The following is a 27,416-nucleotide window of genomic DNA, read 5'->3' as shown; positions in this document are numbered from 1 at the left end:
AAACCTATTTGGTAAAAAACTCCGGCGACTAAAAGCAATCCCAACTGCATGACGTTATGAAATTTTTAAAAGTAAGCAATACTACCTATATTATGTCTTTCCTCTGCATACAATAATTGAAATCAAGAGTTTATGGCCTTAATTTATTATGAAGTTAATTATTTACATGCATAATGTTGCAATAAACTTAACTCTGAGATTTGCAGAAACGTACTTCATACAAAACTCCATTACTCAAAAAAATTTACGTAACTTTATTAATTATAGCAGTATTTTATTGGCATATATATTTTTCACCTGAAACCGTTTTTCTCTAATAAAGCTATCGAACAAATAATGTAAAACTAGGCAATTATGATTTGAACATTGATTTATTTTTATTAATTTATCTCATAGATATTACCTTCTAACTATGCTAATAAAATAAAGACCGAAAAAAAAATAGATCTCGACAATAGCGCCTGAATCTGTCGCGCCAAAAAGTATCCTATCTTTCAAGCTGTAATCATAAAATTTCATTGAAAAGTATTTAGCGGTTTAGCATATACTAACAAGAAGACGTGTGATTTGTATAATATTAAAATAACGTCAACAATACATAGTTCTACATCATTGGAACAATAAAACAAAGTTGTAGCAGAACTGTAAAAATGAGATTTTCAAGATTACGCAATATAATAGCAGTGAAAGTCACTCTGCGACTTAAATGTGTAATCGATGTAAATGCATTGCATTCAATCGCAGTCTTACAAAAATTACATCACTGTTGAACTTGAAAAATTAAGCACAATTCTGATTGGTTGAATATTATTATGGGAGAAATCCAACAGTGTTACCATAACAGTTATTGTAGTCATTTTATTTCAGTTCATCGTACAACAAAGACAGGAAGTATTATTATAACGCTTTTAATTTATATATAGAAAGCATGATATTGACTCTCTGAAATATCCATAAGTTTATAATTTAAACAGTCGTTTAAGAATTCATAATAGGATTATATATTAAAGTAAATATTATTAGTAGATTTTTTATTTTTTAAATGGCAATCAAAACTGGACATCCAATTTGACATGACATCCGAAAATTGAGATTGAAGTCAGCTGAACAATGCATTTTTATTTATGTTCTTTACGAGATGATTTAGCAGAGTTTTTTGTGGTGTAACTAATTTGTGGACGATGGACCGTGTGACGAATTTAGTGTTCTAACCTATAGAATAAGTGTTGTGATTATTAGAGTTGATTTGATTGTGTTCGAAATTTGAAAAATGTTTGGTAGACCGAGGTGTAGGGAGTGGACCCCACTTACAACACAACAACTCCGTCTCCGCAGTCTTATTCAGGTAAGCAGCCCTATTCTGGGAAGTACAGATTATCAAAACTTTTTTATGCTTGACTCATCAAAGGTTTATCAACAAACGCCTACACGAGTTATGACGTTTTAATCTCTTATTAGAATGTGTTGCATTGTTCTAATCTAATAAAATTTAGCGGAAAATACGCTGAAATTTATCATCAACTTTGTAATCAAATTATAGTGATTATTTTAGTATAAAAGGTTTAGTAAGGCACTCATAAGTTTATTTAGTTAGTTTTAGGCAAACATTTATCTTTCAATAAATAAGCAAAGAAAAATGCAGTCTACTTGTCCTTAAGGTCACTTCTGCATATAGACATCTAATATTCATAAGATTTGATCAGAAGTTCAGTTTCAGAAAATATTGTATCGGTTAAATTTGGTTTACTTTCAAAAATCTATGGTTAATGGAACTGTAAGATGAAAACCTTATTGTATGTATTTCCAAAATTATAAAAATAAATATAGAATAAATTTCAAGGTTATTATTTACACAAAAAGTGTATTATCTCATGTCACTTAAACTCATGTCAAGGTTAGATAAGAATTGCATAAATTTCATGTATCTCATAAATTATTTTATTATAGGTGTAGCCTTAGATTAGTAAATGTACTTTGCCGCCTTGAAATTGAATGAAGCCACAAACGACTTATTAGTACTTAAGTTCTTTTTTTTAATTCTTGAAAAATAAAAACATTTTTAGAGAAAATTTACAAATAAATAACTAATACTGCATAATTTACATAATAAATAAATAAATATTTCAAATATTTTAGGGACATTTTAGCACGGAGACGTGGCAAAACTTTTGTACGCAACTATTTCAATTCTCAAAACTGGGTACATTTTCTTGTAAGGAGTGAGTAATCTTTACTTATCTATGGGTGTAGCCACAATATGGAATAAAAGCATAATAAATCATTATTATTTATTTATCATAACTATTTAAATGTAATGTAGCATAGCATAGCAGTGATAGCCAATACTATTTCCATTTCTTTATTTTCTCGATGACAGATCGACGCCCATGTAATTTTGTGTTGTTTACGTTAAAATGTCACACAGATAATACTGTACTCATGGACAGGTAGTGATGTGCTACACATAATGGTTACTATAGGAGCTATAACGATAAACATAACACGATAACAGACCCGTTTTTTTACAAAATGTAAGAAACTAAAGTACTGCCGGATAGTTTTGTACAAATTTATTAACTATAATATTATATTTCATATACTAATAATATTATATTTCATTACAAGATGTTACACGTATTACTTTTTGATTGATAATGTCTACTTCTTTAAAATTTTCGAAGCTGTTCTAAAATAAGTAGGTTGTAGTCAGTAAATTGTCTTATTTTTCTTACGGCATAAGCTTTGTTGTATTTCTTGTATTCTTGTATTGTCTTTGTTCAAAATACATTTAATAAATACATGCCATCAATATCATTGCTTACAACATTTTTCACTACACTACAAAGAACTGTCATCGAGAAAATAAAGAAATGGAAATAGTACAGTAGATGAATCTTGGTCTTTCCAATTGGGGGAGATTTATAAAAAAAATCTCAAAGGTATGTGAAGTCTACCAATGCATACTTAACCAGCACGGTGGACTATGGCCTAATCCTTCTCATTCTGAGAGGAGACCCGTGCCTAGCAGTGGGACAATAATAGGTTGATGATGATGTTTTTATGTGATACATCTCTTTATATACATATTCTACTGCTTATATGTTTAGAATCAATAAATTAAATTCATATTGTAAATGGTATGTATTTCTCGTATTGTTTATGTTGTCATCCTAACTAATATCATAAATGTGATTATAGGTTTGCTTGCTATACTTTCATCTTTTAACTACACATCAATTGTCGTGAAATATTGTACACATTTTGTCAGGTGTTTAGAAAAGTACATATGGTACCTATTATCCCAAAAAAAAGTACCATTCCTGAGGGAAATTTATAAAACCTCTGCAAGCAAGCAGTTGGTAAAAGCTGGGATGTTGTTCGTTTTCATTGGAATTCATGAGATCAAAATAAATATGTTGTGTATGACAGTATGAATAAGTACATGTTGTTTTGCTCATATATTATGCTGAATCCTTCAATAATAATTACTATTTAAGTATCAGACAACAAAATCATCGCTGTTTGTTTTGCTTAAAGTAGATCACAATTAAAAATCTTACTCAAAACTAACCATGCCATACCTTATTATGTTCTAATGTAATCATAAATTATAGGAACACTCACTAGCATATATTTGAAAATGACGTAACAAAGGAAAATGATATTATTTTAACTATTTGTATGTCTGCTTATTATTTTTCATACGAGACTCAAAGTGGAAAAATTAATTCATAACTTATACAAATATTTAATTATTATTTCGGACCATTTAAAATTTCCTGCTTCTAATTTGCTATATTCATTTTTTTAACAAATACCAAAATTTCATAAATGCTTATTATTTACTGAAATTCACAATCATATAAATATAATATTATTTTGTAAGGACTATTAACAATACAGGTTGTGAAGTAGATATGAAATGGATTTCTAAAAAAGCTTCCTATTCCTAATGTCTGTATATCTATTACAAGCCACAAAATGAAAATCCTTCGTCGCTCCACTGCGCCTATTTGTACTTTATATAATAGTTCAGATTGCTGTTTTTGGAAGGTTCACATACATAGTACATACTTCGCGTACTTATTGGACCCGTCCGAAAGTAAGTCCGACGGAACTATATGGTGAAGTCAAACTTGTCAAACTCATTTCCCAAGAAGAAATAATCCTTCCTTTTTCTTCGTGGGGAAATTCTTTATGTATACGGGAACGTCAGGGGGTTATGTTATGTATATGGACTCCCTTGCGGTATTCCTCTCTACGTTACGCATTTTGCCGCAGCATAGCGAGTGAGTCCCTCTTTTAAGTCTCTTCTATAATAGGACGTAGCTGGAGTTCTTCCATCCCATCTTTTCATCAGGCGCAGGGGAACACCGCACGCGTTTTCTTCTATCGTCTATAAAAAATAACCTAACCTAACCCAACCTTACCTAACGATAGCCATTGAACTGCTTGTATCATAAATATCTATCAATTTATTATTCACAGATCGTCGGCTACAACATCCGACCACCGGAGTGGTGTAACCAGCAATGCAGTTACTACATCACCCTCCACCACACGACGATGTCGGCGCCGTTTTACACCAGCGAGAGGATATGCTCGCCACATCCTAAATGGAAAGAGATTGATTCAGGTAATGTTTGTTTCGACTTCTGTGAGAACACTGTTAACTCTTTCTGCTTAATAACAGTGTTAAGCGCTGCTGTGTTCTGGTTTGAAGGGTGTGGTAAGGGAGACATACCTTTCCTAGGCATTTCAGCTTAGTCCTCAGCGGTAGACGCGCATCTATGATTGAACTCAGGTCGAATCTAATCTATATATCTAATCTTTCTATATATTAGGGGTTGATTACAGTTCTCCAAAAAACATAATTGTAATCGGACATCAAAAAACTTCCTCGATTTACTTGTTTTTTTTTATATGTTAAGGTCTCCGCCATATTGACACATATTCTGTGAAAATCTGAATAGTTTAACCATAGTTTAACTAATACAGTCCAAAACATAGCTTTTAAAATATAACAGGCGTATTAATAGAGTTCCTTTTTTAAATCCTAAAAAATAATCATGCTTATTATTCGTGATACTAAGTGAATCATAATCACGTTGCCCCATATTTATACATTATTGAAATGTAATCAGAAAGTGCATGAAGTGATGACCCATAATATATATTACATCTTAGTCAAAACAAACAGACTCGTTTCTACTTAATCGGCATTTAATTGCTTATAATTATAGCGACATTTGATATCGTATCAGTTAATCGATATAATGTGTTGAATAATATTCCTAGATTACTTATCTACTTAATAAACTAACGTTAGATACAAAACACGCTCATACCGGTGAGTTTAGAAGCGTAAAATTCGTACAAGTTCCTTAAATAACGTATTACCCCTAAGGGGCTACATATGGGATGAAAGCCGTTATTATTAAATTATATATTAACTAAATTTTACTTTTGCTGTAATAACTTCAAAAAAATAAATTATAGAATAATTGTAGTCAGAATAAATAATTGAAAGCCATATTCCAGTGATAGCCTAATGGTTAAGAAACTCGGCCTTTCGATCGAGAGAGGCCCATTCTGAGAGGAGACCCATGCCCAGCAGTGGGACAATAATGGGTTGATGATGATATTCCAGTATTTTCAGGGCGATCGTATTCTTTTACAAAATTGTTCCAATAAATTGTACAACTACCTACATATTGCTTCCCCCTTTGCCTTCACGCATTATGTTGGCGATATGCCAGATTATCATATTATTGACAAATTGTACGGGGAATTTTGAAGTAGATTTCAAAGTTTTACAGAGCTAGTATGTTGTATACAACAAATTGCAAATATTTTTTAAATCCAATGATTTCGCATAGCCACGTAACTCATGAGAAGTTAATATTTAACAGGTTTTTATTTTCTATTTGGTCCCCTTAAGGGATGCATTTTTCACAATCTATTAATTTCTAAATGCTAATCTCGCTTATAGCTTGACAAAAAGTCTGTTATACATTTTACGCTTTGCTTAGCACTAGGGGCCAATAATTGGATGATGTAGAAGCCAGTGACTACTAGGTGGACTATAGGTTATAGTTCATTTATTACTTTCATGCCATAAAAATTGCATTACTGTATTCACGCGCAAAGGTTATAACACTTATAACCTTATCTACCTCGCGCGTTATCTCAAGGCTGTTTTTAGCAATGGTCGAATAAATAGATATATTTTTATTCAAATTGCCAGTCGGTTAAAGAGTTAATGTCACATAATCCAGTTTATTCAACAAATTACCAAAGCGGTTTGTAGTTGACCTGCATGATACGGATTATCAAGATAAATTTGATTTTCATTATAATTCTACAGTTCTCATCTTTAACCATAGATTAGTATCTTTAACAAATTTCAATTAGAGCAATATTAATCTTTATTTCGTGAATGTTTATGCAATTTTTGTTTTGGAATCCTCTCCTTGTTGTCTTTGCTTTCCTTTCCAATGCCTATATTCCTGTTGCTTGACATTACTATTTCGATAAGAAACTCGAAAGAAATATAATCTGCGAGTATTAGAGACCAGAGTTCCATAATTCAGTATCAGATGGTAGTTTGCAGAAATATATGTTATGAACCTAGAATGCAACTATTTCGCAACCGTTCGTTGCCAACCATACATACCTGTAGATCTAGGTAGATAGAGAGATTTGCGACCCCACAAACTTCGATTTAGCTCTAAGCTTAAACACTCTTGACATCCCAAAACTAAAATTGCGTCCCCTGAATATTACAACCTGACATCTTAACTATTTAATAGACTAACACTCGAACTAATAAAGCAACTACCTTTATAAAAAAACAGCTTGTGAAAATTGGAAGTACGCAAATTAAGTGATGGCATACACGCACTTGGCCAGCGCGGTGGATTATGGCCTATTCATTCTGAGAGGAGACCCGTGCCCAGCAGCGGGACAGTAATGGGTTGATGATCATACTGTAAGCTTTTGCCAAAACGGTTTAAAACATTGGCGCGCTATCAACACAATTAGGTCTTTGACTATAGTTATTAACAGTGACTCACATTCACTGATAAACTATTTAATGTGTCTGCTCAAATGTGGGTCAGAGTAGGATCACTCGTTTCACTGCTGTAGTGTTAATCTTTTGTGAAATGCTAAAACGTAATATTTTTTCCATTGTGTTACAATGGAAAAAATGTTACGTTAATAGAAGTAGGAAACGAGTTAGCAGAACTGTTTGTGATCATAAACGCCCTTATATATCTGTAATGAAATCCGGTAAGATTGGAATTCTATCTGAATTTGGTCTGATATACAGCGCTGGCATATAAGGCAACTGAGGCCTAGGTGTGGCGGCGGTGCCTAAAGGGCCGAATCTCGAAAAAATCTACCTTTAATAGATCTTATTTGTGTGCTACTGAACTACTCTCAAAATGAGAAGTTTAGGATATTGTTCATTATGATGAACAAATTCTGGTATCACATAATATTGAGAACCTATTCGAAAAGTGACAAGCATTAAAAATTTTTAACGATCTTTTTCTCCACCATTTGGTTGAAATTCATTTATAGTCTGTTAGTTTTATTATTTTCTCAGATAATCCAATCGCTTGCGATGTTATTTACAAACAATAAATACGAGAGATACAACAGTGTTGTTTATCAAACATACGCCTCTTTATTGGTACGCAGTTTGTGGGACGTGACGTCATCATTGCCATATTTTATAAAGTTACCGATAGCATTAAATGACAAATTCACTTGCGTAATGTTATTGTGATGTCACATCGACACGATCTAATTAAAAGAATGAATGACTCAGTCCGTCCAAATTCTAATTAGTTCTGTTACTGTAATTTATGATGATGTAAATGGCTACCACTATTTTTAGACTTCGTCCCTATAATTTCCTGTTGATCAGTCTGTCAGTTGCTTATGGCTCAGTGTTATGTGTCAAGAACACGTTATTTATTTAATGGAGTCCCAGGACTAAAGCTTACTTGAAATTATGAGAATATTGAGGTACTTTTCGCGTTATTGACCATTAGTTAACAACCGGTAAAGTTTTATTATAGTAGTCGTCAATCGTACTGGAGGCTTTAAGAGTCAAGTACAACGGCTTGGCTACTAATTGGTACATTCCTCCACCAATCTGTTTTGGGGACGAGTGGTGAAGTAAGCTCCAGGTGTCCTGCACCCGTGGAATGGACCAATGCCCATCCCAGTGGGACATAAAAAAGGTTGCTACCAGTACCATTCTCGACAGTAGTGACAGAAACGTGAAATAGTAACCAAGTGTGCCTTTAACTTGATAATATCATGATGATCAAAGTAAACAATCTATAATTTATTGAAATAATATGGATCATTACATCATCAGTCATCAAGACATCCTACCTACCATCCTAGACATTTATAATCTCAGTACTTAATGTAAATGACATCAAATAAACACAGATAATATATAAAACAAAACTGCGTTTATTGTAAGCATATTTCCAACCACTAATTTATGTTAATTTGTGTCAATTTCAGAAATAACTCATCGTATGTCTTCCACTAACGTTGTTATTAGAATATGGTGTCACGTTCTCACCCCGCCATGCAAAGAGGGCGAAGACAAATGTGATAGGGTCCAAGATACCATTATACAGACATGGGGTGTCTACTTCAGCGGTCTAAGGTACATAGGGGCCAACCTAGCTTTAAATTTCACGTCAGATTGCTTTAAAAGCAACACACTGGTTTTTCAAATGCACGGCGGGTATTTCTGCTCGTACAAAAGTCTGAAATTAGATATCATTCCGCCAGAGAATGAGATTGAACATGGGTCTCTGTCGTCCGATTCGTCGGGGAAGACACACGTCTCAAAGATCACCCTGGAATCGAGGGTCTGGCAAAATTACAAACAATTTAAAGAAGCCAGATCTATATCCCCAAGCAAATTCTCAAGGAAGTCAGATAAGGAATATTCTAAAAGTCATAGTCCAGTAGAAAGAGGATTTAAACAAAACTTCCCAACTTTAAAAGCGTCAGCGAGCCTCAACATAGCCTTGAATCATCGAGAAACTTTGAGACAAAGGGATGACAGTGTCGAAAGAAAGAAAATTGACCCGAATCATATATACGAGCATTCGCCAGATAATTTAGACGTAAAAGAATTCACGACCAGTGATGATAACTGTGATATATCCAAAACCGCGTCACAAGAAGAATTGTCGGCTAGCAAAATAGATTTAAGTGAAACGGCCGAGAGTTACGACTTGAGAAACGAGTCGGATGGAGTGCCAAAGTATAGGTACTTGGCGTTGAGTTTCCTGAAATCGGAAATACGGCCAAGTTACAACGCGTCGAAGCTCCAAAATCTACATTTGTTACAATACTCAATAAAGAAGAGACAAGAGGCAGTTCAAGAGATCAAAGAACGGATTTATCAGAAATCAGCGTTGGCGAACGAAAGTTGGTCTCAACCGGAGGACGGCTTTGAAATAAAACACAAATCGAGAAGCAGATCCCAAAGGAACCTGTTCTCGCCTGAAGAGAATTTACAAAAAGAAAGATCCTCCTCTCAGAGCGATTTGAGTAAGAATGGAAGGATTAAAGATGAGAAAACCACAGTCTCGAACGGACCAAGGCTTACGTTGAAGTTGAACGATCTATTATCTTACAAGGTTAGTCCATATTTATTGGTAACAATCTAGATAGTTAATTGATAAGATAGAGCTACATTAAATTGGCATTTTATAATAAGGTAAGTAGTAATGCTTTCTATTCTCCACCAATATTTAGTGGAGAATGTGTTGATGTTTAGAAATTGTTGGAGGGACAATCGTAGCCACAATGGGACAAAAGGATTGTTGGCAATATTTTGTTTAGCTCGAATAGGGTTGCTTTATAGAAGCAGCAGCTTATATAAGGCAGGTTCAGAATCATACGAGATATTCCGACTTATTGCTCAGAGGCATCTATGGCTGACCTCAAGTAGGACTGCAGTCTTATCTAGAGTTGATGTTTATAAGATACAGTTGTCACTTATCATCAGGTAGTCAAGACTTGATACAATTAAATGACTGATATGTGGATTCATCGGATTTTATTGGATTGCTTTGAAAATCTTTACATTCACTTTACAATGTTCCGCAGAGTAGAGAGAATAGACAAGTGTCACAGATCATGAAAAAGACATTAGATGGAAGGCACGAAAATTTTTAATTGTACAGATAATATATTTTAATATTTTAACACTTCCTTCAAATGAGAGCCTTCCTTCAAACACAAAATTAATTTTAAAAAATATATATTAAGTTTCTATATTTAACATACCAATGTTACCTCTTAACAACTTAAATCTATCTCGAGGTAATGCTTTTGTAAAAATATCAGCAAACTGATGATCTGTGCTTACATACTTTAAAGAAATAATTTTTTCATTATACTTTTCTTTCACAAAGTTATACTTAATGTCTATATGCTTGCATCTTTTGTGAAATTCACTGTTTTTAATTACATTTATAGCACTTAGATTGTCAATATGTAGGCACACAGAGTTTTGTTTATACTCTCCTAAATCACTTAATAAGTATTTCAACCACATTGTTTCTTTGGTGGCTGCACAGGCAGCCATAAATTCAGCCTCATTGGTTGATAAGGCTATAGTTTGCTGGCGTTGACTGGACCAAGTTATTGCAGCTCCATTTTTTATAAAGACATATCCTGTCATAGATCGCCTTGTTGTTATATCATTGGCATAATCCGCATCACAATAGCCAACTAGATCTGAAGACAGTGGCTTACACTGATAACTTAAACCCAGGTCAATGGTCCCTCGTAAATACTTCAATATTTTCTTTACAGCACTCCAGTGAGACTCATTATAATTGTGCAAGAACTGACTTACCAGACTAACTGCATACATAATGTCAGGTCTGCTCACAGTCGCTAGGTGTATAAGTGATCCAACTGCTTCTCTGTATGGTAGATTGTTGTCGGGTACCGTCTCACTTTTCTGGAGCTTCACATGAGGATCTGCTGGAATACTGACCGTAGGTGAGAAGGTTTCATCATAGTCGATTCCTTTGGTTTGTGCATATCCCTTAGCACACAGACGGGACTTGTATCTTGGACCTGTTGGTTCATCTTTCACTTTGAATACCCATTTGCATCCAATCACTTTGGCATTTTCTGGTTCCTTGACCAATGTCCATGTATTATTTTGACTATGTGATTGTAGTTCTTCACCTATTGACATTTTCCATTTCTCTGCATTGGCCGATTTCATTGCGTCTTTGTAGGTCAGAGGTACATCTAGACTTCCTTCATTGTAGCATAGATATGTTTCAAAATCTTCAGTTTTAGATTGTAGTTGTTTGTTTCTTGGCCTTAATGTGACATTAGAGACTGGTAGGTTGTCAATTTTCCTGTCTGGTACATAGATGCTGCTGTTTGGTGATGAATCATAAGATTCATACTCTTCACAACTACTGGAGGAGTTTGTGGAACTTAATTGTTGACTGTCACACGATAATTCTTCATTTACAGACTCCTTCTTTGATTCAGTTAAGTCCACCGGAACATAGTTTCTTACAACAGTTGATTCTAGAAAAACCGCATCTCTACTTTTCACAATTAATCCAGAGGTAGGAATTATGAACCTGTAGCCTTTGGTGTCACTACAGTAACCAATGAATATGGCTTTCTTTGCTTTTGGATCCCATTTCTTTGTTTTCTCTTGTGGTAAGTGCACCATGGCTTCACAACCAAACACACGCAGGTGACTAACACTTGGTTTTGTTCCAGACCACATCTCCTCAGGAGTTTTATATGACAATGATTTTGTTGGTATTCTGTTTAATAGATAAGCAGCAGTTTGAATGGCTTCTGCCCAATACTGTTTAGATAATTTGGCATTAAGTAACATACTTTTGGCTTTTTCTATTAAAGTTCTATTTAATCGTTCAGCAACTCCATTTTGCTGCGGTGTATAAGGCACTGTGGTTTGATGTACAATTCCATTACTTTTTAGTAGCTCAGAGACACTGTTGTTAATGAACTCGAGGCCATTATCAGTTCGAAGGCACTTGATTTTACATTCTGTTTGATTTTCTACATATCTTTTAAATTCTTTCAATTTCTCGATTACTTCTGATTTCTTTCGTAGGAAATAAACAAATATCTTCTTTGAAAAATCATCGGTAAAGGTTAGGAAATACTTTGCTCCGCCAAGAGATTCTGTCTCCATTGGACCACACACATCGGAATGCACTAGTTCAAGGAGTTTTGAGGCACGTGTACCTTTGTTTTTGAAGGGCAATCGTGCCTGTTTTGCTTCTAGGCATGTTATGCATGTTAAATTGTTATCCTGTTTCTTTAGTACTTTCATACCTTCAGTATTTTCAATCATTTTATTTAAGTCATTGAAATTCAGATGGCCCATTCGCTGGTGCCATAAATATGCATCATTTTCTACAACATCAGATATGTAAGCATGTTCGTTATACATATTTAGTCGATACATATTGTTCACTAAATCTGCTGTTCCCACTATAGTGTTATATTTGTTCAGAATAACACATCCTTTGCTATTGAATTTAACTTGGCCACCATTTCTAATTATTTGGCTAACAGATAATAAATTAGTAGCCAGCTCTGGCACAAAAAGCACATTCTGAAGTAAAACTTTACTGCACTGACCTGTTTCATCACAAACATCTAGACTCAATTGCCCCGAACATTTCACTGGTAAACATTTTTCATTGGCAACCTTGATTGTTTTGATTACTGATTCTTTCTGATGTGACAATAAGTCACAGTGTCTGGTCATGTGTGCAGAGGCTCCGGAGTCAACATACCAAGCATCACTGCTGTTATTAGAAGCAATGAATGCAGCAGCATAACTTGAGCTTTCTGCTTTATTTTTCTTCTTGGACTTACATTCCGTGCTGATATGTCCATACTTGTTACAAGAATAGCACCGAGGTCCTTTTGGAATAAACTTTTTATTTCCTTTCCTTATGAAGTTCGTCTTAGTTGCAAATGCTGAAGTTTGACTTTCACTCATTTTAACATCTTGTAGAATTTTCGATTTAACAGAATCTGAACTTATTTTGAGTCCTGAACTTTCAATTGCAATTATCATGGGTTGATATGACTCGGGTAGACCGGAGAGCAATAAGGTTCCTAACCACTCATCGTCTACTTTAAACCCAATATTTCTCAGTTTGTGTGCTGTCGTCATAATTTTACTGACGTACTCCTCTACATTTTGGCAACCTGTCAGTGTGGTTGTGCACAGTTCCCGAAGCAATCCAACACGGCGTGTCAGCCCTGAGTCATCGAAGGCTTTGGCAAGATTGTCCCATACTTCCTTCGCGCTTTCAGCCTCTTGTATGTGAACGTAATTAGTGGAGTCAACCAACAATATTATTTTTGACTTCGCTTTGGTATCGCGTTTGGAGTCAGTACAGCCTTTCTCAACGCAATCCCAGAGTTCCTCGTGCTGTAAATATGTTTTCACAGCAAATCTCCACGTTGAGTAATTGTCTCGGCCGCTTAATTTTTCTATTAATGTTAACGGATTGCTGGAAGACATCTTGTACGCGTGAATACTTTTAGGTTAAGTATTTGCCGGCTTGCCGAAATCACACTTTTACAGATTACTAATCTTTTATGATCACTCGGGCTATTCTGGGCCCTTAACCTGATACAATTAAATGACTGATATGTGGATTAATCGGATTTTATTGGATTGCTTTGAAAATCTTTACATTCACTTTACAATGTTCCGCAGAGTAGAGAGAATAGACAAGTGTCACAGATCATGAAAAAGACATTAGATGGAAGGCACGAAAATTTTTAATTGTACAGATAATATATTTTAATATTTTAACAAGACTTATTGGGTATTTCATAATCAAACTCTAATATAGGTATTTTGAGAAGATGCTTCATTCTTCTTAGTTCTTCTTTAACAGTCTTAATTCTCTTTTACCTTCTTAGTTCTTTATCTTTTCAGTCCAAGCCATCTCCCTTCCAAAGGGCAGAGCACGTGCGACTAACGAAACAACTAGAGATCCTACACTTTAAGCGGTTGATCCTATCTGACGAAAGAGATAGCAAGCTTGCCAATATAAGAAGACTGAAAGAGAAGCATGCTAAGCTCTTTGAAGAGAATCAGGATGTTGGTAAGATATTGATATACCCGAATTGCCTACCTGATGTTTTCGAAAGGAAGCAGTAGTATGAAGCAGTATATTTGAATGTGGAGATCAACGGAGGTACACCTAGTTCCAGCGTAAAGCAGTTATGTTTCGGTGAAAGAGTGTGGATTCCGGCTGTATTACATATGAGGCAACATCATAGTCCTCAGGAGTGCCAACACAGCCGTGATTGGGTGATGGTAGAACTCCTTTTCTTTATGGAGTTGGTTACAGATATCTATAGGCGGCAGGCGCTTACCATGAGATAGTTTGTATGCTCGATTGCTACTACAAATTTATAAAAATGCATATGTGTTATAAAGACACACACATACATACATATATATACATATATAAGTACACATATGCATTTTTATACGTGCATATGCACGTAAGAAGTGAAACTATTAAAGAACGAAAAATATTAAAAAAAATATTGGGGCGTATCGTAAACGTGTCATATTATACCTAAATTGTTGGTGACGATTTATGCAAAACTTGTGACACTTACTATCTACCTTCATGGTGTCGATTTTAAATGTCGGTGTTGTTAAAATTCTGTCTTTAGCTTCAAATTCAAATCTCATTTATTCAAAATTGATTAATCTTTAACTAAACTACCACCACTTTAGAAGGTATTTCCGTATTTGTTCCACCATACACCACTATACCTTCAGTCCACCTAGATAGTATGAACGAGTGCCCCGATACTCGCAGGTACAGAGCTGATGCAGAACTACCACTCCCTCTCCAAGAGGAACGAAGTCCTGAAGGAGACGAGGCAATCCTGTGCAGCGGTGAGGGAATTAGCTGCCAGATCCCATGCTGCGTTGGCTAACCAACGGTGTGAGCTGTTGAATCAGTTGCATCAGGTGTTTTATATAGAGCAGGTAATAAGTTTTGACATACTTAAAAACGTGTAATTTACATAATATAGAATAATAGTTTCAGAATAAAATAAAATACTCTGTATTTTTATATTTATGAGTTACAGTTAATTTTAACCAATAAATAATTTAAAATATTAGTATTAACTTTGGTTTGTCATTTAGTAGTACTGTCCCGAATTTTATGGGTTTTAGCGACACTATAAGATGGCACTGTAATTCAGGGTACTGTTTTTAAACGTTCGGTACCCGGCTAGAAAGGAAGATTTTTTAAATCCTTTTATTTTTATTAAAAAGTGTAAATCCTTCAAGCATTATTTACTGTTCATTATTGTTATTTTCTTTATTATTTCACCATATTTATGTATATGGTCAAATACAATAATACAAAGTATAATCAGCAACTAATTTGTGAGATACTTAAAATTGGCTAAGGCCGTAAGCAGAATGGCCGGGAGGGGTCGAGATTCGAATTTCGGACGAGGGGTCCGAAATTCACGAAACACCGAAACACTAGGCTATCTGCCTATTTAAACATGTTTTAACCTTCCAGATAGACCAATCAACCTGGAAGATAATCGACGTGCCTCTCCCAGTGTGCGGGGATGAGAACCCGAGACCGTGCAATCCGGTAGCGGACTCAGTGGCCGCGGGATTCGTGGCGCAAGTGACATCACTCGCAGCGGCCATACTGAACCAACCATTACGATACAAGATAACGTTGCTAGGGTCTGCTAGCAAGATATTGGACATTACACCCGATTTGCCTGATCCTAAGTAAGTATGTTTAAGTATTAATATAGAAGATTATAATATAGAAGATAGATAATAAAAGTCTGTTACCCTAAGTACCACTTTTCATGTGTGGAAATATTCTCTTGTGTTTTTTTAGGTGTAGCAGACGAGCATGCAGTCCACCTGATGGTAGGCTACTGCCGCCCATGGACATCTGTAATCAACCCCAGATAGGATTAGATATGACCTGAGGTTGGCCACGGATGCACCGCTACCCCTAAGGACAAACCTGAATTTTTTTGGACGAACTCTTTGTGGTCTCGACTCCGGCGGCACCACCGCCACATCTGTTTCTGCCTCACAACAGCAGTGTTAAGCGCTGCTGTGTTCAGGTTTGAAGGGTGTGGTAAGGGAGACATACTTTTCTGAGGCGTTCCAGCTTAGTCCTCAAGGATGGCAGCGGTCCTGTGGCCGACCTCTGATAGTTATCTTGTACTATCTGGGGTTGATTACAGATGTCCATGGGCGGCAGTAGCCACTTACCATCAGATGGACTGCATACTCGTTTACTACTTCTGTATTAAAAATATATAATATGTATTTTTTCACGTATAATTTTGTTTTCATTTCCAGCATACCCCTATTCGCTCGTGGTGGAGACATAACGCTATTCCGATACGGAATGTTCCTTCTCAACAAGTGTATAGCGCAGTTACTATGGGGACGAAGTCTCTCAGTACACGATATGCGACCCACGCTCGCTAATCTACAACGACTGTTGACTACTCCTAGTAGTTTGTAAGTATAATACTTTAGTTTTTGTACCTCTTAGTTCACTATACCCTTAGTATGGGTTTTTACGCTTACAAAAATGACAGTTTTTGTATTTGTTTACGTATTTCCCCTATATTTCCAATCAGTGCCCCCAGCGGACTGTATCAAAACTGATTGGAAATGGTATGGGAAGTACATAAACAAATACAAAACAGTCAATTTTGTATACACGTAAAAACCCATACTAAGGGTTCTGTTTTTGTAACTACTAGAATTATTATAAAAATATATTATAAACACGACATAAATATTAAGCAATGTTATATCTTAAGTTACAGTTTATATGTAAAATATGTAGTGATATTATTTAATAAATAATTAATTAATAATTATTGTATGATTTATGATGAATTAATTTGTATATTGTTGAAAAATTATTGATTGTTATTATTGATAATTATAAATTTAACTAAGATAACTTACATTTGAGGCGATCAAACTCGAAAAGCGATAGTTGTGATAGGGATGATAATGCGTCAGGAATTTATGTAGAACGTATTCTATATGTCTAGATGTCCATGGGCGGTAGTAGCCACTTATTACCATGTGGACTTCATGGTCGTTTGGCACTCAATAAAACAAAATACGGTTTTTACTAAAAATAATTGAGTAAACAATCAATAGACGAAAGTAAACACTGCAAATGAATTATGTTAGCGCGTAGTTAGGGCCAATGAGTCACCTATTCCCGTCGTAGCAGTTTTTGTTCTCGCATTTTAAGTGCACTATCAAAGTTATATATAAATTAATACGGCGCAATGACTATATTATAATTATAATTACTACTAGAGTTTATTAAATGACGTAATACTGTACTTATTCCCTACTCACTCTATTTAAATAATAAGTATAGTACCTTCTTATTATATTTTCTTAATTATAATGATGAGAAATTATGGAATAAACAATATTTTTAATAGTTAAAAATGTAATTATAAGTTCAAAAGAGTTCGTTAAAGATGAGCAATCACAGCAAATAGCTACTACTAAATATTTTGATATGTTACGCAAATCGAGAATATCTACAAAATAAATCATTGTAATCCTTATCAAAATATGATTAGATACTTTTATCACATATAACAATATTTGACATAGTTTCTAATACCAGTTGCAAGCTACGATTAATATGTATTTGGGTTAGTTTATTTATTTGAATTTTTGTATCGGGAAAAATCAGTTTATAAGTTGAACAGTGTTATTATGAATATATGAATATGGAGTGATTGTGTTATTAGTATATTTTTTGTTACAATAACCAATTATTATTGTTGTTTAATCTATATTGAGAATTGTTAATAGTGTTTTAGTTTCTGAATATTTGGAAGATTGCAATTAATGTGGAAGGTAATGTCTCATTCTTTCACACGTCCTGCAGCTCAAACGGCTTGACCGATTTTAATATAAGTTAAATTTAATAGAATTAATATAAGTTGTCGTTGAATTCGTCTAAATTGTGGCCTATATTTTCAAGCAGTTGGAGTTTTTGTTTTTTTTTGGGGTATTTAAATATTAATAAATATTTTTTTGTTTATTTTACAGATCGGACACATCAAAACTATTTGGTACATACAGGTGGTTGATCGATAGTCAGTGTCCTAGAACTCAATCACTCAGAAGTCTCGTGGCGTCGGAGAGAGGGAAATATAGGCAGTTTAATAGATTTAAGGTATGTATTACTATCAGGCACTTTGATCGAGGGGTTCCAGGTTCAAATCCCAGGCACGCACCTCTGATTTTTAAAGTTATGCGCGTATTAGAAATTAATTATCACTTGCTAAACGGTGAAGGAAAACATCGTGAGGAAACCTGCATACCTGAGAAATTTATAAAAAAAACTCGAAAGGTATGTGAAGTCTACCAATACGCATTTGACTTAATCCTTCTCATTCTGAGAGGAGACCCGTGTCCAGCAGTGGGACAGTAATGGGTTGACGATGATGATATTTATTTTAAAAGATTGAAAGAACCAATGATAGCCTATGAATTTCAGCCCCTTAGGGGTTTAAAGTTTGAAATACAGGTGTGATTGTAAATTGATTTATGATTTTCACCTTTTTAAGCTAATTGCGTAGTATTAGAAATTAACTATCACTTGCGCTACAAAAGTGAAGGATTTTTTAAAAGAAAATATACACATCTGAGAGTTCTGTAAAAATAATTTCTAAGTTAATTGTAATGAGGCGTCAGAAAAACAATTAAAGCTAAATTTGTTGAAAACCGTATAACATATTGAATTTCAGGATTCAGTAGATGGTCAGTCACCACACTCAGCGATGCACAAACGACACAAACACTCGAGAAGCGTTGGGAGTTATCACGATGATCATGTAAGCATTTATTTTACACTATATAATTATATTACATAGCAGACATATCCAAAAGCCTCCTTTACGTAGGTTCCTTCGCTTCAGTCTATGTTATTTGAATAACCAGAAAAAATCTCTAAATACAAACTTGTTAGGGGTGCAAAATTAATATCCTGTGCAGTTTGTCATATATTTTTAGGGGCGTAAAATTCACATCGTGTCAGGGTGCAAAATGTAAATATTAATTGGGGGCACAAATTCATAATTTGCCCGAGATGCAATATTCAAATCTTGACAAAAGAACTTGAGAAAAAAAACAACTTAGCAAAAAGATTGGCCTTTTTTCTCGTCCCATAGTGACAATCACCTTAAACACTTAATCCAACCAAAAATGAATCGTAAACGTCGTTTATCTTATATACATATATTTTTTTATCGTCAATGTCGTGGGTTTATAAAATGAAAAAGATCCACATATTATGAAGGATGAAGGAAGAAGAAAGAAATGTGTTCAATTCAAACGTAAATACGTTGAGTAAGATATTCCCTCCATTATTTTTTCTTTATATCTTCATCATCATCAACCCATTACTGTCCCACTGCTGGGCACGGGTCTTCTCTCATAATGAGGCCATAGTCCTGAGATGGACAAGTGCGTATTGGTGGACTTCACATACTTTTGAATTTTTTTTTTTTAGGATTCTCAGGTGTGCATTTTCCTCACGATGTTTCCTTCGCCGTTTAAGCATGTGATAACTAATTTCTAATACGCTCATTTTTGAAAAATCAAAGATCGTGCCTGGAATTTGATCCTCGGACCCCTCAATCAAGGGGCCGAGTTTCTTAACCACGGCTGCATTTTTATTTTTATTTATTTATATCGTCAACCCATTACTGTCCCGCCGCTAGGCACGGGTCTCTTCTCAGAATGAGAGGCTTTAGTCCAAGTGCGTATTGGTAGACTTTACGCCGCAAAATGTTGGTGGTACTTCCATAGTTGAATTACGAAAGATTGAAAAGATACAATATATTAATAAATATAATATTATCAGTCTGACAAACTTATCTGTGTGTGTGGCAGGAACTGTATTAGCGATCCTAGAGTTGCTAGCTTGTTAAAAGTACCTAATTTTTGACAAATATATTTATGAATTTTTAATATTGAACTATTACGCTCTCAATGTAATAAATAAAAAATATATATTTTAATGAAAATTAACTTGAAATCTAGGTTTTATTAAATTTAAGTAGAAACTAAAACTGTTGAAAATTGCAAAACCTCTGGTGACACTGAAAAAATAAATGAACATAGACATAAAACCATAGAAAGCCACACGCATAGATAATTTTCTCCGACTGTTATGACTATGGTCGTTTTTCGACCACAACTGGAACTCAACATTAATATAAAAATGCTACTTCTTTCAGGAACTAACAGCACTAGACGCTTCAACAACATCAATAATGGGCAGCGAATCCAACATTTACGATATGAAGCTCACAGATACTAAATCAGATCGAAATCAGAGCTACATGAAATCTCACAACTCAGATTCAGAAATATCTAGAATGTTCACAGAGAACGAAATGATTGAATCAGAGAAAGTAATATTCACTCTAGGAGACGATTCGACGCTAATCGATATAGACAATCAGAAACTTGTGAGAATATCTAGTAATAACGACGATGAAGTCACATGTTCTTCATGTCTAGATGAGAACGTCAAACGAATCTGTTCTGAAATAGAAGATTTTTGCGCAGCAACTTCAGACGATAAAGGCATTTGTGTGAATAAGCGGAATATTGAAGAAGATATCGATATAGCGAAGCATATGGATAGGAAATCTAGTGAAGAAGTCGATATGTCGTGTGATAGTTGTGAGAATAAGAACGGTGTGTGTGATATCGCGTGTGCTAACAATGTGTGTGATGTGATTGTTATACCGAGCGCGGAGGCGATATTGGATACTGGACAGACTATTTGTAATGAAGGTAATGATGGCATACAATAAATTTATTGTTTATATGTCAAAATTGAGAATTTTGGGTTGCGCAATCAGTTGGTGGTATTTGTGTATACTGTAAATGAGCTATTAGCAAATAAAGATATTTTGTGGATTTGTTTGCTAGCTGACTTATGAGGCGACCATCTTGGGTGGTAGAACTACTCCAACAGCACCACTGTCACACCTATTTCTGTCTAATAACAGTGTTAAGCGCCGCTGTGTTTGAAGGGTGTGGTAAGGGAGACATACTTATCCGAGGCGTACCACCTTAGTCCTCAGGGGTAGCGGCGCATCTGTCTCCGACCTCAGGTAGGATTTTACTCTTATCGGGGGTTGATTATCTATTGTGTTATTCAAAATACAATTTAATTATCATACATTTCATTGTTACTTTCTCTAAAAATTGTTTACAAAAATGTTCAAGATGAAATTGTTAATTTAGCACATAATGTTACATCTTTATATCATATATGTATGCATAGATTAGTAAAGATTACTCACTCCTAACAAGAAAATGTACCCAGTTTTGAGAATTTAAATAGTTTTGCCACATCTCCGTGCTAAAATGTCCCTAAAATATTTGTAATAATTATTTATTTATTACGTAAATTACGCAGTATTAGTTAATTATTCGTAAATTTTCTGTAAAAATGTTTTTATTTGTCAAGAATTCAAAAAAAGAACTTTCTAAAATAAGCCGTTTGTGGCTTCATTCAATTTCAAGGCGGCGAAGTATCTTTACTAATCTATGTATGTATGCTACAAAAACAAGAAACGGTAGAAAATTTTAAGTAATATCATCGTTACAGTATTCTTAACTGATTGTGTTAACCCATTAGTATTAGTTAGTTTTTTAAAATTCGTCGCGATTGTGATATTTGGTGTCCTAATAATACTAAAGTAATTTATTTAAATTAATTTATTTCGTACATGAAATATGAATTTTCTCAATTTTGACATGATTGTAAAATAAAATTGTGATTCGTACGTTGTCGTATTAATAGAAGAATGGTATACTTACCTATGATTATTCATAATGTTTAGATGTTTCTGTAGATATTTAATATTATACTATAAATATTCAATAGTTTACTAAATATATTGGCCGTGCTGTGAACTTTTTTGATATGCTTAGACCAAAACATGAAGATTTTGCCTCGTAGAACAATGCTTCGAAGTACAGCTAATATTTGTATAACAGAACGCCATTGTACATGTTGTGAATTTTAATTTTTTATATGATTTTATCGAAGGTAAATCTAGCAACAAGTAAGGTAATTATGGCCCCAGTATTTCTGTAGGGGGCTAGTTTCGGTTTGGATCTAGTATATGTGAAAGATTTTTGAAAACTTTGATAGCGTGATTCAGAATACATGTGCCGCCATCTGTTATCAACTTATAGAAAGTCTCCTAATAATACCCAATTATAATTATTTTCTTAACAATACATAATGGCGTTCTAATATATTGCAGGCATATAACATTAGAATAATGTATCGATTTATCCGAAATTCTTTGTAATGACCGCAATAGGATTAATTTACTATTTATAAACGTAGAATGTGTATAATACACAAATCGACACAACTTGTTGTACTTCAATATTTTGTTTGAGAGGCTAAGTCTATCATTTCTGGTCTGAGCTGTTATGTAAGAGAGAGATTAATCAAGCAATGTTATTTCCATTTATTTGTGCTAGCGGTGATCTTTGTTAACATTGTATGAGTACTGTACGCTTGTGTGTGTGACGAGACACAGGTAATAATAATATTCTTTATAGCAACCCATTACTTTCCCACTGCTGGGGATGTGTCTCCTCTCGAAATAAGAAGGTTAAGGGATTAGTCAACCATGCTGACCAAGTGCGGATTGGTAGACTTCACACACCTTTAAGATTTTTTAAATCGTTGACTTAAAAAATTTCTCAAGATTTTTCTTGATTTTTTCCTGTACTGTTAAAACAAGTGATCGTTAATTTCTAACACACATAAAATAAAAAAAATCAGCGTCTAGGATTTGAACCCCGGACCCCAGCAACATCAAACTACTGTGTAAAGTTGAACATGTATATAATTATTATTTATTATTGTTTAAAGAGCTTTAGTAATAATTCTATATGAATTGTTTACAGATTACATTATATTTTTTCACCATAACACAATGTGACATGTACTATAATATAATAAATCAATAATAATTGTTTTGTTCATTGATGTGTTGTTTTATTTACTATTAATTATTTTTATAGGATACTAGCTGACCCGGCAAATGTTGTGTTGCCATATAAATAAAAAATTGTTAAGGGTGAACAACACTTACCACTTAGGGGTATGAAAAATAGATAGTAGCCGATTCTCAGACCTACTGAATATGAATTTAAAATTTGGTGAAAATCGGTAAAGCCGTTTCGGAGGAGTACGGTTACTAAAATTCACACATTACACGAGAATTTTATATATAAGATGTAATTCACAGGGTTGGCACTTTTTCAGGGTTCCGTACCCAAAGGGTAAATCGGAACCCTATTACTAAGTCTGCTGTCTGTCGGGCAGTCACAGGGCTTTATTTCTGGAACCGTAATAGATAGAGAGTTCAAAATTTCACTTCTATGGCAACTAAGCTAAGAAATTCTAAAAAAAACAAACATGAAAATTTGGTGCAACGGAACCCTCCGTATCGCCGTGCGACTAGATCTTGGCACTTATTTAAATATAAAGAAGTATAATTTCTTCTGTGTCCTCATTAGCCCCAAACTGGACAGGTTTAATGAAGTAAAAGATATCACAATAAGAATGTGCATATACGAGTACAATAGATTCGCTCGAAAAACCTTACCACATTCAAGTAAAAACAAATATATATGTCGGTATAGTATTTAGTTCAGTATGTTATTCAAAATGATCATAATTTTATTTGCAAAGACCTTTCAAGCAGCTCTGCCTACGTGTAGTGCCTATGTATGATAAACTATGGTATATATGACATTATTTTTTATATATTGATACGATAAGATAGTAGGACTTTGTCATATCCTGAAATTAAAACGAAGAGATCTAAGCATGCAATCCACCCGATGTGGATAAGATTAAGGTCCTATCTGAGGTCGGCGACAGATGCATTACGATCTCTGAGGACTATGTTGGAATCCCTCAGATAAGTATGTCTCCCTTACACCACTCTCCAAATCAAAACAGCAGCGCTTAACACTGTTATTAGGCAGAGATAGTTCGTGATGCTTCCGGAGTCGAACCGTAAATAATTCATATGTATAAATATTGTGCAATAATGCACTTGTAAAATCAAAACCAAATTCAAAACAGACGTTCCGTTAACCCTGTTTTGTGTAGAAGAGATCGAAATATCGAGTTTGTCTCGCCCAGCGGAAATATAAATAGATCGACACGCGTGTAACATTCGGGCTAAATTTTAAGCGCTCGGCGGCCCGGCTACGCTGTAGTTACCGATCACGACTGGGAAGGTCCCTTACGAAAGTGTGGTGAGAATGTGTGAACAGTGTACCCGGAGATAGTTCTGTTATGGATATTTCGTTGTTTTGGTAAGTAATTGCATAATCTTTTTTCGCTATGCGTTCTATATTTTTCGATTAGTGAGTCGTTATAGATTTGTCTGTGGCGAAGCCCACGCTTTGCTGTGACTTTCGGTATTCCGATAGGAATTTAGGGACAAAAATATATATAAAATAATTTTCTTTTGGAAATGCAACTTTGTGTTTTTTGAATAACAAAATTTAAAGTTACTCCAACGACAACTATTTGAGTCTTAATAATTAATTTAAGGAAGCTAAATTTTTAAAAATATTTTGAAAGAAAATACGACCTTTTTACCCTGTGACTTTGTAAGCTATATATTTATTATTTATGTATCTATTAGAGATGGATCAGTGTAATCAAATATCCTAGGTCTATGGCTAAATCTGACTGGCCAAAACCAATTTTTAAAAGTCAAACTATATTTATGGAGTCGTAATTAATTCGTAGTGACATGCTAGGTTATCTTATTTCTATTTTCATAATAGTCTACCGATCTTAGTGACTTTGTTTCCAATTGTAAAAGTAGATAAATATCTAATGGCGGAGAAATTAAATAAGCAGAAGAACTAGCACTAAGAAATGAATTTTGAAATGCTTCCCGTTTGAGAAAGAATATTGGGATTAATGTTATTTCCGCTTGGTAGAATGACATACAAGCTAAAACTAATTCTCTATAAATTTTTTGACTGCGTTATAGGAATGTCGGCGCCATAGACATGCATTGTAATGTATCTGTGACTGTATCTCCATAGACAATAATGGCGGGCATTTTTATGTTTATAAAAATAAGAGATTTTTCTGAGAAGTTCTAAAAGTGCATCAATTTTAACGGAGAAACTGTTTATAACAATTTATGCATTTAAAAACGACTCTATTTATGTTTCACTAGCTAGCTAGACGTTCAGGTACATTATACGTATTGCACGTTTCCTATACGTATTATCTATTTAATTCTGGATCATGAGAGAGATCTGCAGACTTCTGCAGTACATCTGTTATGTTTTATCGTTTGTTTTCATATTTCAACGTCAATGTCATGCGGATTTTGTCGTGTAAACAATCCAAAATATACTTCAAATCTTGTTCTATTTTCTAAGCATTTACCGGAATCAGAACCGCATTTACCTGTTTTTTTGGATTTTTGCTGTGTTGGTGTGTGAGCCAATCTTTAAAATAGTTACATAACCAATAAACAATTTTAGCGGGACTATTGCAATGTACAGTTTTAATTCCGAAAATACACCGTATTAGGTAATTCGTAAAAACGTAAATATATATAAAAGGTAATAATAAAAATTGAATTAGAAAACGAGTATGCAGTAGGTATATCTGAATGTTACACCGGTAAAGTACAAAAGTAAAAATTTTCAGGGATGTAGGTCCGATAGAACGAGACTCTACTTAACAATTCTAACTACAATTGCAACTATTTCTAGATATCTAATACAAATTATTTACCTTTCTTTAATTTCCTTCAATAAAAATTACCAATAACAAAACTTCTTTACACTATACAACAATACCTGCAATTAAAATGATATTTTAATAATTGCATAATTATATTTACATATCAAAAGGGAGATAGGTATATCATTTCCAATGAAGGTAATTGACTTACAATCTGGCTTCGTGCCGCTGTGCGTTTGATTTCGCGCCAAAAGTATACCGTCATGATTGATTCAAGTCAATATTATTTCTATTGATGATACCGTCCTAGACTTAGAATTCAGTCTAGATACTTATGCCAGGCGTACGGTTACGGTTTGAATGGGCCTTGTTACAATTTTAATGAAGCAATGTCATAGGTAGGTACTTATTATATATTTTTTATGAAATGAAAGTAGCAAATGTTATTTTATTAGTTATTTTTATATAATAGTCTTTTTCATTTTTACTGTTCATATGTTTTTATATGTGTGCATGTAGTCAACTTCCGCGAATAAATGATTTTATTATTATTATTATTAAATGAGCTTGCTATACACGTGATGGTAAATTGCTACTGCCGCTCATGAACAACTGAAATCAACCCCAGATAGGATTAGATACACCTACCTGAAGTCGGCCACAGATGCGCCGCTACCCCTGAGGACTAAGCTGAACGCCTCAGTAAAGTATGTCTCCCATAGCACACCCTTCAAACCGTATCCATTCGCGGTATACAGCGTAGGCTGCTGATAGGATTTGTCACCTGCACAATTGAAAAATATAACAGCTTTATATCTTAAATAGTCAGTTATTATTTACTATTATAATTACCGCTGCGAACAGCAACAAACTCCTTAAAATAGGTATAACTTCAATTTACTAATTCAGTTACAATAATCGTTTAGATACAGGTCTGTGAATAACCGCATAATTGCGTCCCTTATGGGACAACGATCACAATATCGACATGCAACGTGCTTATGTCGTTGTCTTTAATCCATTACTATCCCATTGCTAGGCACGGGTCTTCTGACAGAGTGAGAGGAACCCCACTCACTCTGTCAGACCTGGTCTAAACCTAGACCACAGTCCACCGTGATGGCCATGTACGGATTCGCAGACTTCACACACCCTTGATAACTTTTTTCAAGTACTCAGATGTACAGGCTTCCTCGCGATATTTTCCTTCACGGAGCAAGTATTAATACCTATATGTATAATAATTCATACTTTTATAATGCGCACTCAATTTTGATAAACCGCAGCTATTAAACATTTCAGTGAGAGACCGAAATTAAAACTAAGACTATCATTGCGTATACCTACTGTACTAGAAATAGCACAGTAGGTAAGTAAATTTGTTTATCACAACACAACATCGTGACATTTTGGCTCGAGTTTCAGATGAGCATCCGTATTGGCTTAACCGGTCATTTAAGCTGCCGCTAAAAGCCA

General features: G+C 34.4%; 2 protein-coding genes across 4 annotated transcripts in view; both read left to right on the top strand.

Annotated features, from left to right (window-relative positions):
- The first annotated feature begins 1,059 nt into the window (after window positions 1-1,059).
- Uvrag (UV-resistance associated gene) lies at window positions 1,060-23,195 on the top strand. Of its 3 annotated transcripts, none has more exons than XM_073077767.1 (10): window positions 1,060-1,345; window positions 4,489-4,636; window positions 8,551-9,686; window positions 14,027-14,195; window positions 14,934-15,100; window positions 15,651-15,874; window positions 16,466-16,630; window positions 18,209-18,335; window positions 18,910-18,996; window positions 20,404-23,195. In XM_073077767.1, exons 1-10 carry the CDS (start codon window positions 1,271-1,273, stop codon window positions 20,986-20,988), a joined length of 2,883 nt encoding a protein of 960 aa, XP_072933868.1. In that variant the 5' UTR covers window positions 1,060-1,270; the 3' UTR covers window positions 20,989-23,195. The 3 variants fall into 3 exon arrangements, with proteins under 3 accessions (XP_072933868.1, XP_072933867.1, XP_072933869.1); XM_073077766.1 differs by having other exon boundaries at window positions 14,928-15,100; XM_073077768.1 differs by lacking the exon at window positions 1,060-1,345 and adding an exon at window positions 2,200-2,219 and having other exon boundaries at window positions 14,928-15,100.
- Window positions 23,196-24,388: 1,193 nt separating this feature from the next.
- The window catches only part of RyR (Ryanodine receptor), a 169,038-nt gene continuing 166,010 nt past the window's right edge, over window positions 24,389-27,416 (top strand). The window contains exon 1 of the mRNA XM_073077792.1: window positions 24,389-24,538. The gene's annotated coding sequence lies outside the window, so the exon portion shown is untranslated. The remainder of the gene's footprint in view (window positions 24,539-27,416) is intronic.

This window comes from Epargyreus clarus, unplaced genomic scaffold, assembly GCF_041222505.1.
Source record: "Epargyreus clarus isolate Ecla_fem2 unplaced genomic scaffold, WU_Ecla_fem_2.2 ptg000011l, whole genome shotgun sequence".
In the NCBI taxonomy this organism is placed as follows: Eukaryota; Metazoa; Arthropoda; class Insecta; order Lepidoptera; family Hesperiidae; genus Epargyreus; species Epargyreus clarus.
This window is presented reverse-complemented; position numbering and strand designations above follow the sequence as displayed.